At 45.8% G+C, this 13,055-nt stretch overlaps 2 protein-coding genes across 2 annotated transcripts in view; both read right to left on the minus strand.

Moving 5' to 3' along the window:
• The window catches only part of LOC6538170 (dynein axonemal heavy chain 10), a 33,119-nt gene extending 22,226 nt beyond the window's left edge, over positions 1 to 10,893 (minus strand). The window contains exons 1-16 of the mRNA XM_002098662.4: positions 9,722 to 10,893; positions 8,953 to 9,008; positions 8,706 to 8,829; positions 8,485 to 8,591; positions 7,507 to 7,739; positions 6,514 to 6,644; positions 5,734 to 6,362; positions 5,172 to 5,362; positions 4,376 to 4,970; positions 4,013 to 4,319; positions 3,559 to 3,957; positions 2,620 to 3,493; positions 2,205 to 2,558; positions 1,854 to 2,145; positions 1,617 to 1,775; positions 298 to 450 (exon numbers count right to left, since the gene is read on the minus strand). Of these exons, the coding sequence (XP_002098698.2) occupies positions 298 to 450; positions 1,617 to 1,775; positions 1,854 to 2,145; positions 2,205 to 2,558; positions 2,620 to 3,493; positions 3,559 to 3,957; positions 4,013 to 4,319; positions 4,376 to 4,970; positions 5,172 to 5,362; positions 5,734 to 6,362; positions 6,514 to 6,644; positions 7,507 to 7,739; positions 8,485 to 8,591; positions 8,706 to 8,829; positions 8,953 to 9,008; positions 9,722 to 10,307 (5,190 nt within the window). The 5' untranslated portion in view covers positions 10,308 to 10,893. The remainder of the gene's footprint in view (positions 1 to 297; positions 451 to 1,616; positions 1,776 to 1,853; positions 2,146 to 2,204; positions 2,559 to 2,619; positions 3,494 to 3,558; positions 3,958 to 4,012; positions 4,320 to 4,375; positions 4,971 to 5,171; positions 5,363 to 5,733; positions 6,363 to 6,513; positions 6,645 to 7,506; positions 7,740 to 8,484; positions 8,592 to 8,705; positions 8,830 to 8,952; positions 9,009 to 9,721) is intronic.
• A 714-nt stretch (positions 10,894 to 11,607) lies between these two features.
• Positions 11,608 to 13,055, minus strand: LOC6538175 (males-absent on the first protein). Its single transcript, XM_002098667.4, has 2 exons — positions 12,836 to 13,055; positions 11,608 to 12,772 (listed from the first exon to the last, which is right to left on the minus strand). Exons 1-2 carry the CDS (start codon positions 12,953 to 12,955, stop codon positions 11,864 to 11,866), a joined length of 1,029 nt encoding a protein of 342 aa, XP_002098703.1. The 5' UTR covers positions 12,956 to 13,055; the 3' UTR covers positions 11,608 to 11,863.

Genomic DNA, 13,055 nt, shown 5'->3' on the forward strand with positions numbered 1-13,055 from the left:
TAATTCAAATGATAAACACTTCAAGTTAATTCATTTTACGCTGACGACAGCAGCGACGTCGCCGCTAACAATTGACAATAATGGTTGAGCGCGCGGAAAAATCCAATTAAAATGCCATTGAAAGGAAATAATAATGGGAGGAAACAAAACAGAATTGCAGAGAAAGAACGCAAAATAGCGGAAATGCAAAGTCGACAGCGCAGCCTCAGCATCAGCAGCAGCCTCAGTCCTAATCCCATTCCCACAACTGGAAAAGGAAGGACCTGCGGGGTACTTCCTTTTCCTTCAACAACTTACATCATCGCAGAACTCATCGATTTCGACGGAAGTCATGTCGGCGAATTTCTGCTTAATTGGTTGCAGCTTCTCATAGCGATACAGGGCCGAGAGGAAGAGTCTCTTCCAGCGCTTCTCCAGGTGATGGGCCATCAGCATGTCCTCGTAGGGGAACTGGAATGGCAGAGGCGAATTAAATTGCAAATACAACGCACATCAAAATTAAGCAGTGCCCTTCAATTATGGCTGAGTGCAAATAATAATCATGAAAAGTGCCGAAATTCACTAACGACCAGCGAAGCGTGGTGTTCCATCGCTTCTTCCCCTCTACTATTTTTTTTTTTAACCCACATCCAACAGTCCACAAACCGAAGTGGAATAAAAAAAAAAAACTATAGCATAGCTTTCAGGGCCACCACCGCATAAATTTTCATTTGGCCTTTCCCGGCAATTGCAACGCCAATACATACAGGTGAGGTCAAAAATGTAGCTAACAGAGTATTTAAAGATGGTATATCCTTTACGCATGGTAGGGATAACAAATTTTAATTATTTATACAGACACTATTTTGTAAAAGTTTACATTTCGAAAGAAAAGCCTTGAAAATCCTTTTATACACTGAAAACGGAAGTAAATCATATTTTAAGCTCGATTGAAATATATTACCATTTCATGGCGCATACGCCCAGAGCTACTCTCTTAACCCCAGCTGTATATATATTACACTGTGCCTGTGTGCGCGGGCGTATGCATTCATTCGTTCATTAATTTATATAAAATGCAAGTTAATTCCTTTTTGTCTGGCCAAAGCTAAGCGACGTCGCCGCCGCAACGGAATGCCATCAATAAATGAACGGACCGAAGCGAAGCGAAGCGGAGCGGAGCGAGCGGATACAGAAATGGCCAGCACACAGACACAGATTCGGGTCCGGATCCTAATCTGGACTATGGAGCATGGACTATGGCTCGGATAGTCCTGTTGCTGTTACTGCTGCTGCTGCTGCAGCAGCAGCATTTACGTAACCATTTGTGCGGTGGCTGCGCCAAAAAGCGGAAAGCCATTTCCAAATGGTCCTGGCCAGACCGACCGCCGAATATGCATATGTAAACAGAAATAGAAACAGTGACAGTAGCCTCAGTCCAGCTCTGCTGGGATTTCGATGGGATTTTTGTAAAACTGCTCATTTGAATACACAAATAAGCGCGCAATGGTTGGCAGACTTAAGTAACTTTCATTAAACGGAGGGGATGTGCACATTTCACAACGATTGGATTAAAATGAGAAGCTCTTGAAAAAAATTGAGCGATAGGGTAGCAAAAACTTAAAGGCGATTCTTACCATAATTTTGTGTTCGCTGAGAATGGTAAAGGTCTCCTGCATTTCGTGGATTTTCTGCTCGTTTGACAACGTCGACGACTGCACCGTACCAATCGTGGTCATGACCAGCTTGAAGTCCTCCAGCTCGCGTGTGGTCTTGTTGAGATTCAGGCTGAGGGTCTGCCGCAGATTTGCACAGATTAGAAGGGGATGTTTGTAAGGGATGTGTTTGTGGAATCTTAGAGAATCCAAACTCACTTTGATTTCGTTACGCATTGCCCTCATGTTATCGTTGACATGGCGCAACAGCTCCTCGCCCAGTGTGGTGCACCAGTCCTGGGCATGTTGCGTTATGCTCACCAGCAAGGGCTCCAAATTTATGCGCACACACTTGATGTCCTGGTACTTGCGGGTGTTGGCCAGCGTTTCCACAATGGACGAGTAAAATGCAAATTTCTCATCGATTTCGATGAGCGTCACCTGTTTTTCCAAGAACTTCTGGCAGATGAAACTCTTCTCGAAGGCCCACAGATTGAAGTACTTGCGGAATCTTTGGCATAAAGTGCATTAATTTGAATTTTTTCTTTCACAAATAAATCATTTACTCACTGGGACACAAATCCCCTAGCTTCGTTGGCCACTCTAGAAGCCAAATCGTGTATGTTTATGACCAGATCCACAATGGATCGTATCTGGATGACGTCCTCATAGTAGGTGTAATTGTACTTGAACTGTTTGCCCATCTCCACCAGCGGGCAGGCTATACAGGTGCCGGTCATCCAACGAGTGAAGATTCTCAACCTGGATATATAGTCCTTGGTGGCAGTCACAATGGTGTTTTGCAGCTCCTGAACCGAAGGCTCAAGGACGATTTCCGACATTAGGAGAACAGCGTTCACCTCTAACATGGGTTTATTGGAGAGCAGTCGGTTGATATAGCATTTTAAATTCTGATACGTCATGCTAAAAAAAGGTATTTAATAATATAACTAACAAAAGAAGTATGAAGAAGAAAACTACTTACTCAACAATGCACTTGAATGTCTCCTCTTCCCAGTACTCGTAGTAGGTTTTCATCCGGTCCGACCTTCCAGAAAATGTGCCCAGCACCAAGCTCTCCAGCTTGACTAATACCGGACCGAGGGAGTCGTAAAGCTTCTTCATTTGCGCTGCCTTTCGATTGCGCGATGCCTCTAAGATTTCAAAGTATCCCTGGCATGGATATATGCCGGATCCGCAGGCTTGCTCTGCCTTTTCATCCGCTGGTACATCCTTTTCGACCGAAAACATAGTTATGGTTTCTCCAGTGGCCGATTTGAATCGTTGGGACATGCCCTTTGGGTCTTGTTGACTCATTGATTCTTCAGAGGATCTAGACTCATCAACCTTGAGTTCATCATCAAGGTTGAACAAATTGAAACTCTTAATCATATCGATACGAGAGCGCAGATCCAGGCGAATAAAATTGATTTGCGACACTATAGAGGTAAGTTTGCGTAGCTGCGAATTGATTTGATCACAGAATTTGCCTATATTGAACGACGTCCAAGTGTATCGACCCACGCCCATTTGGATAAAGAGTTCAGTGTCGTAGATGTGGCCGCGTAGGAAGATCACCTCGGACATAGACAGGTTGTTGATGATTCCCCTGTACCTGTCAACCACCTCGGTCATTCTTTCGTAGTCCTTGAAGAGCAGATCTTTCTTCATGATTGCAGTGCGCAAAACTGCGGGAAGTGTAAAGCCGAGATGCTCAAACTGCTGAGCTTCAAAGAGGACATCGAAGACATCACGCTTCAGATTGACTACGAAATCCATGTCATATTCGATAAGTGTTTTCTCCCCAACCAGTTCACGCCAAATGGGCAGCAGATACTGGGACTCGGCTCGTTGAAGCACTAAACCCAAGAAAAGTGATACCTCGATAAAATGTAACTTATATATAGATTTGCTCATTACTTACATTCGCAAGTCCTTACACAATGCCTGTCCATTGCCGTAACATCTTTGGGCTTCTTGTCCTTGACCATTTTAATAAACGCTGTGCATTCCTGCAGTTGTATATTTGCCTTGCGCGTGTTACTGAGCATCCACATGATCATGGCCACCAGCACGGTCAGTCGGTTGATGCGGCACATCAGTTTCTTTTGCGATGTGTCACCCACTAGCAAGCCCTCATTTTCCGATTCCGAGCTGAGTTCCGTTCCTGCCGAATCCGCGTTGCTATAGGCACTAAAAGCCTCCGATTGCACGGGCATAAGATTTGAAGACTTAACGGGTGTAATACGCCTGTCACTGTTCATTTGCAATTCTGGCCGGGGTTTGGCCTTCAATGTCTGTACGGCTTCCGATATATAGGACACTACGAGGACAAAGATTAGTTTTTTATTTTGTAACCTATTGCTTACAAGCCGTACTTGTAGATTCCTTGCATATGCGAATACTTAACACGTTGGACCTGTTTGTGGTGTTCACCAAGTACGTGGCGTTCTGTATGAAATTCTCGAAGAGCACCTTTTCAAACTGGAACATCACGGTCATCAGCTCAAAGTACTGCTTAAAGGAGCTGCGCTTCAAGAAGCTGTTCTTGATAGCCGGCTCATCCTCGACCCTCTTGAATGCCAGCACGGAGGTCTTGAGCTTCTTGCCTAGCAAGCGCGCCCAGAAGATGGCGCTAATTTTGGCGGGCTGATGCTTGGCCATGGGCGGGGATTTCTTCAATTTCTGGAAAGGCAACCAACCACATTATTTGGGGATTATTTTCATGTATCACAACGCACCGTGAAGACCCGCTCAACGGCGTTTATCTCAGTCACAAAGAAACGCAGTAGATTCTCATGTTTGGTGGCCACGAACTCCTGTAGCGTGGCTCTGGTGTCGATGTTCATGGCATTGACCACCAAGTCCAAACCCTTCTCCGAGGACAGCAGGGAGTTGATGCTTTGGTCGATCACGTTCTTGGCCTCATTCTCCACGTTATCCAGCCGCTTGTTGAACAACTCCAGCGAGTACTCCCAGTTCTCCCAGTTACCCGGCCTGAACATGTCATAGTCCACGCTCTTGATCAGATCATCCAGCATGCGATAGACCTTGCGCATCAGGTTGTCCACAATCGAGGGATCCGCAATGCACGCTTTCAAGCGGTGTCCAAATAGGTTCTCATACTGGACGAATGTGCGACCCACATAGGCAATGTCCACGGCCACACGGTGGATGTGGTTCACCTCGTTGAAGAGCGCCACTCGGTCGAATTCCCAGCGGGATCCAGCCCCGGAATCCTCGATATGCTGGCGACTGAGCTTGTACGCCTGCTTCCAGCAGCGCAGCAAATTGGCACAGTTGGTGGCCGTCTCGTAGGTGTAGGTCGCCGAGTACCTGCCCACGAGAAAAATGTAAATTTAATTTTTAATCAATTTGCTCTTGAATCTATGGAAAACCAGAAGTAACGGTTGAATATCGCAAAGCACACGATCCATGCAATAGATGTTCCATCTCTAACTGGTGAACCAGTGCCTCAGGCGCTCATCTCTAGTTTATAAATGAAAGTTGCACACAGCACTATGCAAATTAACTTACTTGAATATGTTCTCAAAGTTGATGATACTCTTCACCTTCTGGACGAACACATTCGAGATCTGGCAGAGCAGGACCTGCATCTCGGGATCACGGCAATAGTGGCTGGACATGGTCCAGATGTGACGCAGCCCCACCATGATGTTGGGGATCTGGAGCACCACCATCTTGAAGCTCTCATAGCTGCGTACTTTCTGGTGAGTGGATAAAGAGAATTAAAACTATTAGTACTTTCACTGGTAAGTTTTAAGATTACGACTACAATTAGGATAAGTAAGCAAAAATAAGTTAACAAGGAAAACTCAAAAACTAATCACTACACGGTTTCGGTTCCGAAAGGAACAAGCTCTATTGCGAACCACTAGTTCCAAAACCAAAATTAAGTTTCAGCTTTAGCGTTGCCACTTTTCTCAAGTGTATCATTTTTATTCTAAAATACGTTTTTCTAGTTTCAATTTCTGGGATTTGGTATGTACTTAAGAAGTTTACTTGTCCAATAAACTATGTAGTTAAAGTAATTCCTTATTTCAGCTAAAAACTGAAAACCTGAAGCTTTGGCACTCACCTCTAGATAATCTATGATGGTTCCTAAGTAGTCAGAGTTTTCCTTAGCCAGCTTAAAGCGAGCCTCTGTCTTTTCGATAACACTTTGCCATTCGACAAGAACTGGCGAGTTGTCATCCGCTAGACGCTGGAGAACAGCTACCACAAACTCGGTCTTCAACTGCTCCAAGGTTCCGTAGAGCTCCACCTCCATTTTGTGCCAGTAGCGGTGCTCCGCCATTGGAGTAAAGTCGTCCAGTTTGGCATCGGTAAGTGTCTTCATTGTCTTCTTGAGGTACTTTATCCAACCGTCGACCACTTCTTCCAGCTGCTGCTGGGTGTATGTGATCACCAGGTCCAATCTTTTGGGATCGACGGGCACCCGAATTATGGCGTCCTCGAATTCGGTCGCCTCCTGACCAGGTAGAATGTACGACGATGGCAGACTGAAGGCCCAGACAATGTGATTGATGGTCCACGTTATTTCGCTCTGGAACTCCTCGATCTCCTTGAGTAACCGCCTCTGAATAGGCGTGATTCGTGGCGGCGTTGCTTCCTCGGCAGCGTGTTCCGCCTCTACTTTGGCCTTCGTCTCACTGAGCATCTTCTCCCATCGTTGAGCGATCGTCAGCTTCTCGACTTTTACCTCCACTATAAATAATTATTGGGTAAGTAACTGATCATATACCATATATTATATATTGTAATGGGACTAAACAAAGTATTTGTTAGAACTAAATAAGATAATTATAGCTAGATCGATCAGTTAGTTTATGAAGCTTCCCTTGTTATATCTACTCACCTTCCTCCTCGGAGGACGACAAATGGGCCTCAACTTTGTGGGTTTCACCTTCTTCATCCTCTTCCGTGGGCTCCGCATCCGGTTTCTTGGCCTTCGCTTTTTTGGCTGCGGCCTCCATCTCCTTCTTTTTCCTGGTAGGAGTGGCAAATAAACAAACAAACACAATTAACGGCCGGCCAGTATGCAAAATTAACACAAAGCGTAATGAAAGGCTACCGATAAGCAAAATGAGCAACAAATACAAAGCGTAACAAAGGCTACTCCGCTGGAAGTGGACGAGGATATGGCCACGAACCCAACTCCGGCACCTCCTGCGTTGGCATTTTTTAATCTGCATGACAGAAAAGGGGCAAAAACAAAATGTTAAAACAAAAAAGATGCCCGAAATGAAAGGGGAAAAATTTAACTGTGGCGGTCAAGTGGCATTCGCGAGGCGGCAATGAAAGGCCAATGCAAGGATGAATGAGGCTCGCCAGGAAGTGCCATAAATGCTGCCTGCCAAACAAATGGAAAATGGCCAGAAGACAACAACCCAACGACACCGACGACAACGGAGAACGGCGCCGTTGATGGTAGCATGAAATCCGATTAAAAATAAAAATTTCTTATCGGATGCGCTGTAATTTATGTGCGAAAAGGGTTCTGTGCACCAGGATCGGGAAAAGGAGCATAAAAAAGGGGAGCAAAGGCAACTGTGGCCGATGGTAACCAGCGATAAGCGCAAAACAAAGGCAAACAAAAAATTTGCACCGAAAAATCCGAGAAAAAAATCGAATGGGTTGGTTGAAAGAAAAGCAGCATTCACAATCGGAGCCCAGTCACTCCTCCACTCCAGCAGAGGCAGCATAAGCAGCAGCCGTACCACCACCACCACCAGTAGCACCAGTAGCACGAGTAGCATCAGCTTGAAACCAATAAACCCAGCCCCGATTCCTGCCGAGAAGCCAGCAGAGCAGCGAATGCCACACCCTGCCTTTGTTAAAAGTTAAATACTTTTGTTGTTTAAGCGCTTTCAAACGAAATTCCGATGGTTTGGATAGCTCCAATAGACCCGGGCCCGATTCCTTGGCCTCGCTGGATATATCCTCTCCGGTCTCGCCCGCTCCTCCAGCGCCGCCTGCACCTCTGTCCCCGGTTCCGCCGGCCTGCCCCTCATAACTGTCCATTTGCTGGCTATCCGCTGTGGCCGGTTCGCGAAATTGAAATTGAATGGCGCTCTTGTAAACCTGGTTTTTGGGGTGAACAAAAAAAATAGAGACCACATGTACAATGGAATCAAAGATGGAGTGCCCGGATATTGGAGGCCGCGTTGTTCAGGGCTTGCGGTCTGTGTAGACTTTCTAATTGATTCTCCCCGTTCGCCGTTCACCATTCGCCATTCGCCGAAAACTGATTTTCAGGCAACAATTTTCCAATTTATTTTCATGCAAAGCTAATAATATGGAAGCCGACTTTGTGGACCGCAGAATTCACAAGGCCGTAGTCTTGGCTGGCAGTCTAATGGAAACCGCAGCCCGTTTTGGAGCTATGATGAAGCAATTTGCGTTGGCGGTCAACGCTTAAGGTTCAGTGGGCGTGATGAACCACCCAGCCAACCAAGTCACCCAATCCACCCGATATCCTCACAGCTCACAGCTCCAAAGTGGTGCAGTGGTGCGGAAAAATTTTGCGGCACAGCGGGCATTTTGATAGATGACTGCCTTGTTTCGGGAATTAATTACAATTCGTCACAACATTTTGTTTTGCGGTCGGCGAGCGGACTACGGGATGAAAGGACAAGCGGAAGGAAGGACGCAGGAGTCCTTGAAACAATGCTGGATCGGCCTTAAAGTCCTTGATTGATTGAACAACGGTTTATGGTGTGTGAAATGAGCGAATCGGGTGCAAATTTGAGTGATTTTGGTTTGGTGATGCGTCTTTTAATGTCCGATTACGGATGGGTGTTCAGCAGTACGGATCTCTTAGGCTTACCAGGTTCAAGTCATCCTTTAGCGAGTGAATGAGTGACCCTCGAACGGTGCCTATCAGAAAGTACAGCGGCATTTGGGCAAAGCAGGCCGATACATCACTGAAATTGGCTGAAAGGACATCAAAGTTTACATTTTAAAGGGATCACAGCTTGTAGACTAATTTCTTAACTATTTTTTCATACTTAAATCTACTTTAATATTTAGATTTTGTCGTGCACTCACGTATCTCCCTCCGGTTTTTTCGCACAATGTATATGTACTTAATCTTGGGATCCAGGTCCTCGGACTCCATCCTTCCAAAATGGCAGTGCACTTGTGGGGTTTTCACGTACGCCGGCACCAGTTTCTGTAATTTTAGGCGACATTACTGTCTAGTACTATGCTTCATTACATCAATTTCAAGGAGTTGAGCCATTTTCAATTAGGAATCTCCCAAACACTCCGTGTGGCTTTCAATTAGGGTGCTCACCTTCACTTCCACGTAGACGGGTACATAACTGGGTTTCTTCTTCTTGCCTTTGCTTCCTTTTTGGGTGATAGAGGAGGGAAGAAGTGGAAGGTGGAGGTGGAACATTTGGGGGAGTGCATTAGTAAGGGGGCCAAAAAGTGGGCGTGTCAGAAGCGAGTAAGCGAATGCAGCTCCACGATTACGATTGTGATTGAGATTGATGGGGTGGAACAAAGTGCAGCGGGCGGAATTTGCATTGTGGCAAGTTGCGCGCTTCCATTTAAATGCAATGAATGAGCCGGCGAAACTTTGCTCTTATCTTTGCACCAGGCAATGGGAAATCAAATGAGTCGGTTGGGTGGAATAGCGTGGCTGCTTTGGACTGGGTGATTCAAATTAAAAGTTACAAAAGAAATGAATTTTAGCCGGGCAAACGCAAACGAAAATGAGGCCCTTAAATATTTATGATGTGAAGGGGGCGGCGCAAATCAAAGTGTGGACCAAGATTTTCGTTTGATATCAAGTTGGACGGGCTAAAAATTTATGCATCGCCAAAATGTGGAAAATAAAGGAGGAAAAACCGAAAACTTTTAAATTAAAATCTTTTGGACAGTAACAAAAGGAACTCGTGTAATGCATCCATCTTATTTACCGTTTTCCGTATCGGAGCTGGCTGAAAATATGATTATGATATGAATGTTTTAATGTGGTTTTTAGTCATAATATTCCTTATGCTTTAGTTAAGAACCAGTATATTTAGTTATCCAAACATAATGTAGTTCTGACTTACGTCTTGATCGAGCTGAGCTCTTGCCACTCCCAGCCACGGTTGCCTCTTCCTCGCCCTCCAACTCGCCTTCCACCTCGGCATCTGTGGTTTCGCCACCCGTGTTCATCTCTTCGACCGGCTCCTGATCTCCACCAGCGGCTGGTGCCGCCGCATCCTGGCCAGCTTTCTTGCGTCCTTTTCCGGCTGCTCCTGCAGCTGTACCGGCCTTGCCGGCGGACTTTCCGCCCGCCATCCGGGCATCGCCCTTCTTTTTGCCCTTGCCCTTTTTGTCGGGAACTGTGGGTGGTGGGCGTGGCACCTCCTCCAGCACGGTAATCTCCTCCTCGATGAGCTTGTCGTAGAAGGTGCGCCAGACGAATAGCACCACGAATTCCAGATCGTTTTGGGTCTCGTAGCGTCGATCGAAGAAAGCATGCACGGCGGGCATATTTTTGTTAATCGTAGAATTCACATACTTGGGGTCGAAAACTCCCAGCATATTGGATATAATCGTCTTCAGCCAGACGACACGAGGTTCATCGTTGTGAAGGGATTCTGCCGTGGCATCGACACTGTCTGTGGTGGATTCAAATTGCGTTTGTGACATGGTGGTCGTCGCTTATTTGAATAGGTTCTTGAAGTTGGGCGTGGTGGAGGAAGGTGGAGTGGGTTTTGGGTCCCTTGGTTGCTCTCTTTTGGTTGTTTGGCTGCCACGTCGGCGTCTTCGCGCGGCTGAACATCAAACGTTTGCCTTGATTTTGCAGGATTTCTCGTTACAAACAGGATCTCGCGTCCTCCCACTTGGATGCCAGGCTTGGTGGCTGCCCACCAACCAACCAACCACCTTTCCGTTTTTGTTGTTCTTTCAATCAATTTCAGCTGCCTGGCTGTGCAGTTTGGTTTCGCTTCCGCCGCCACAGAGTGCTGGCGTATTTACTCCCGGGCGTCTGAAAATCCTTTTGTGTATCCCAGGACAACAGTTGCGGCTGCAGCTCCGGCAAATGGCCGATGCCAGCCAGCCGTCTAAAAACCAAATATGGAATGCCTTCAAATGTTGTCTTTCTTCGTCCACACTCAGTGTTAAGATATACAGGTACACAATTTGTTAACGGTGTTTGATGAATGTTATTTCCATTTCCCTGACGAAAATATAACAGGACTGCTTTGATTAAAGCTGTCGAGTAATAACGTTGTTGCTTAAATTGTTTATGCTGCTCTGCTGCTTGTTTTGATTCCATTTCCCGGCTATGTTGCTGGTTGCCTTGGCCGACTAGCTGTTGTTAGGGCAACCCAATTCAGCCCAACAATCCCCAACCCATCCGATTTAATGTAATTTCTGGTGCCCCCCTTCCGGTTACCTGTCAGCTGCACTTGCAACATGCAACAGTCGAATACAGTAGCAATGCCAGCGTATTGTGGGGCCCTTTGAATGCCTCAGCTTCAGCCCAGTCCAACACAACCCCTGCCAAGTTATAGAGCTCACGCCGTTGCGTAAACAAAACACGCAGCCCTGACTTAATGGCTATGCACATTAGCAACGTGCCAGGGACTTTCCCAGTTGCCAGGTCTCCGGGTCCAGGTCAAGTAGCCCCCCGTAGCCCCTTTGGCACCTGGGAGCGGCGAAAGGCGAACGTGGAACGATGGCCACGCTCAATAAGTGTATAGGACCATAAATGGAAATATTTACTCGGCAGCGTCAACACGGCAAAGTGAGTGAGTGAGTGAGTGAGGCTGTGGGTTAAGTAAGTGCAAGTGCAAAAGTCAACTTTGCCCGTATCTGAAATTGCCTAACAACCGACTGCCAGGCTCTTTGACGACTTCACTTAAAGTGCATATCCCGTTGCTACCATCAAAGTTGCGCAATCAAACTTGGCAGCCACTTCAATGGGCCTGAGGAATCGGTTCCATGGGATATCTTCGATTTTTCATTAATACTTGGATTTTACCTACTTTCCACAAGCCTTGAATTTTGATTATCTCGCTAATGTATTTTTTTATTAGACCGTCTGAGGTACACAGCAAAAAATAAAATCATATAAAAATCAGTTCTCTGAAATAAATTATGGCATACAAATTGTTAAGATGCAATGAAAATGAATATCCAATATTAACAAAATTGATAATTCTCTAGAATTCAAAAATATGATGGCTCAAACTTATATGCTACTTTCGTGATGTGGCTGTCTTCCAGACTAGGCACTTTTTTTGAATGCTCAACTTCGGTTTTTTAAAATTCGCATGCCTACGGCGATTTTCGATTATCGTGGGAGTAGTGTACAAGATGTGGTCATCTGTGTAGTACGTCCTTATTTTCATAAATTTTAGAGTGAGTATTACGTCCTCCTTGACGAAGCCGGTCGCCTTGCTCAGCTCTTCGATGGTTATCCGGTCTGGCGAGGTGTGGTGCCTCAACCATTCGAGGAGGATGTGGCCCCAATAGCTGAGGTAACAAAGACTGCCAACATCCGAGAGCGGCTTCTGGGGACCTCCGATGACTCCCTCCTTGCGAGAGATCTCGTAGCTGAGGGCGATCAGCAGTTTTCCGTAACCCTTGCGCATATAGGGCGGTAGAACAAGGATGCAATTTAGGTTGACATTGGAGTTAGACTTCTTGTCCCTGGAGAAGTAACCTACAAGGTGCTCGCCATCCTTGTCCTTTAAGCACAGGATATAAAAGAATAACAGTTTCGGGCTGTAGAGCGTTTCTTTGTTTTTCAGAAAGAGCTTGGCCATCAAGCAGAGGCACTGGCAATACAGCTTCTCCTTGTTGCCATCGACCTCGTAGATATGAATTGCGTCCTTTCGGTATACCAAGCTGCCCGGCGGACGCCTCTTCTTGCAATGGAATAGGTGGTAGGAGTAGCTTTTCCGCAAGTACATGTATTTCAGGCAGAACTCACAAACGTAAATGATGGGCACCTTGTCGTTTAATTCAGGATACGGACTGGAAGACGTGGTTTCTATCTCATAGCGCCCAATTTGCAACTTTCTAATTTTACTTGTATGGGCAGATTTTGATCCCGGTTCTGTTATATTCTCTACTGGGTCTTCTTGCACATTTGCCGAGGACTCCTTTGTATTACAAAGAATGAAATTTTTACCTGTTTGTAATTTTTCAAATTGTTTTTTATTTACCTTATTTATTCTGATCAAATTCAGGGCTCTCAGAATGTCCGGCAATTTTAGACTCTTCTCCCCCTGATCGCCCAACGGCAGTTTCTTCACATGGTGACCTGGTCTGTTTTCCTTGTCCATCGATCAATTCTTATTGCGAATTTTATGCTTTCTTTAAAACATGCTCTATTCACTGGTGATGACACTTTTAGCGTCGCTTTGATTGGTGATATCGATAATG

Source organism: Drosophila yakuba, chromosome 3R, assembly GCF_016746365.2.
Source record: "Drosophila yakuba strain Tai18E2 chromosome 3R, Prin_Dyak_Tai18E2_2.1, whole genome shotgun sequence".
In the NCBI taxonomy this organism is placed as follows: Eukaryota; Metazoa; Arthropoda; class Insecta; order Diptera; family Drosophilidae; genus Drosophila; species Drosophila yakuba.

Coding starts and splice junctions, on each gene's coding strand:
- LOC6538175 (XM_002098667.4), bottom strand. CDS start 12,955: ATGGACAAGGAAAACAGACCAGGTCACCATGTGAAGAAACTGCCGTTG. Junction 12,773..12,835: donor ATTTGATCAGAATAAATAAG/GTAAATAAAAAA, acceptor TGTAATACAAAG/GAGTCCTCGGCAAATGTGCA.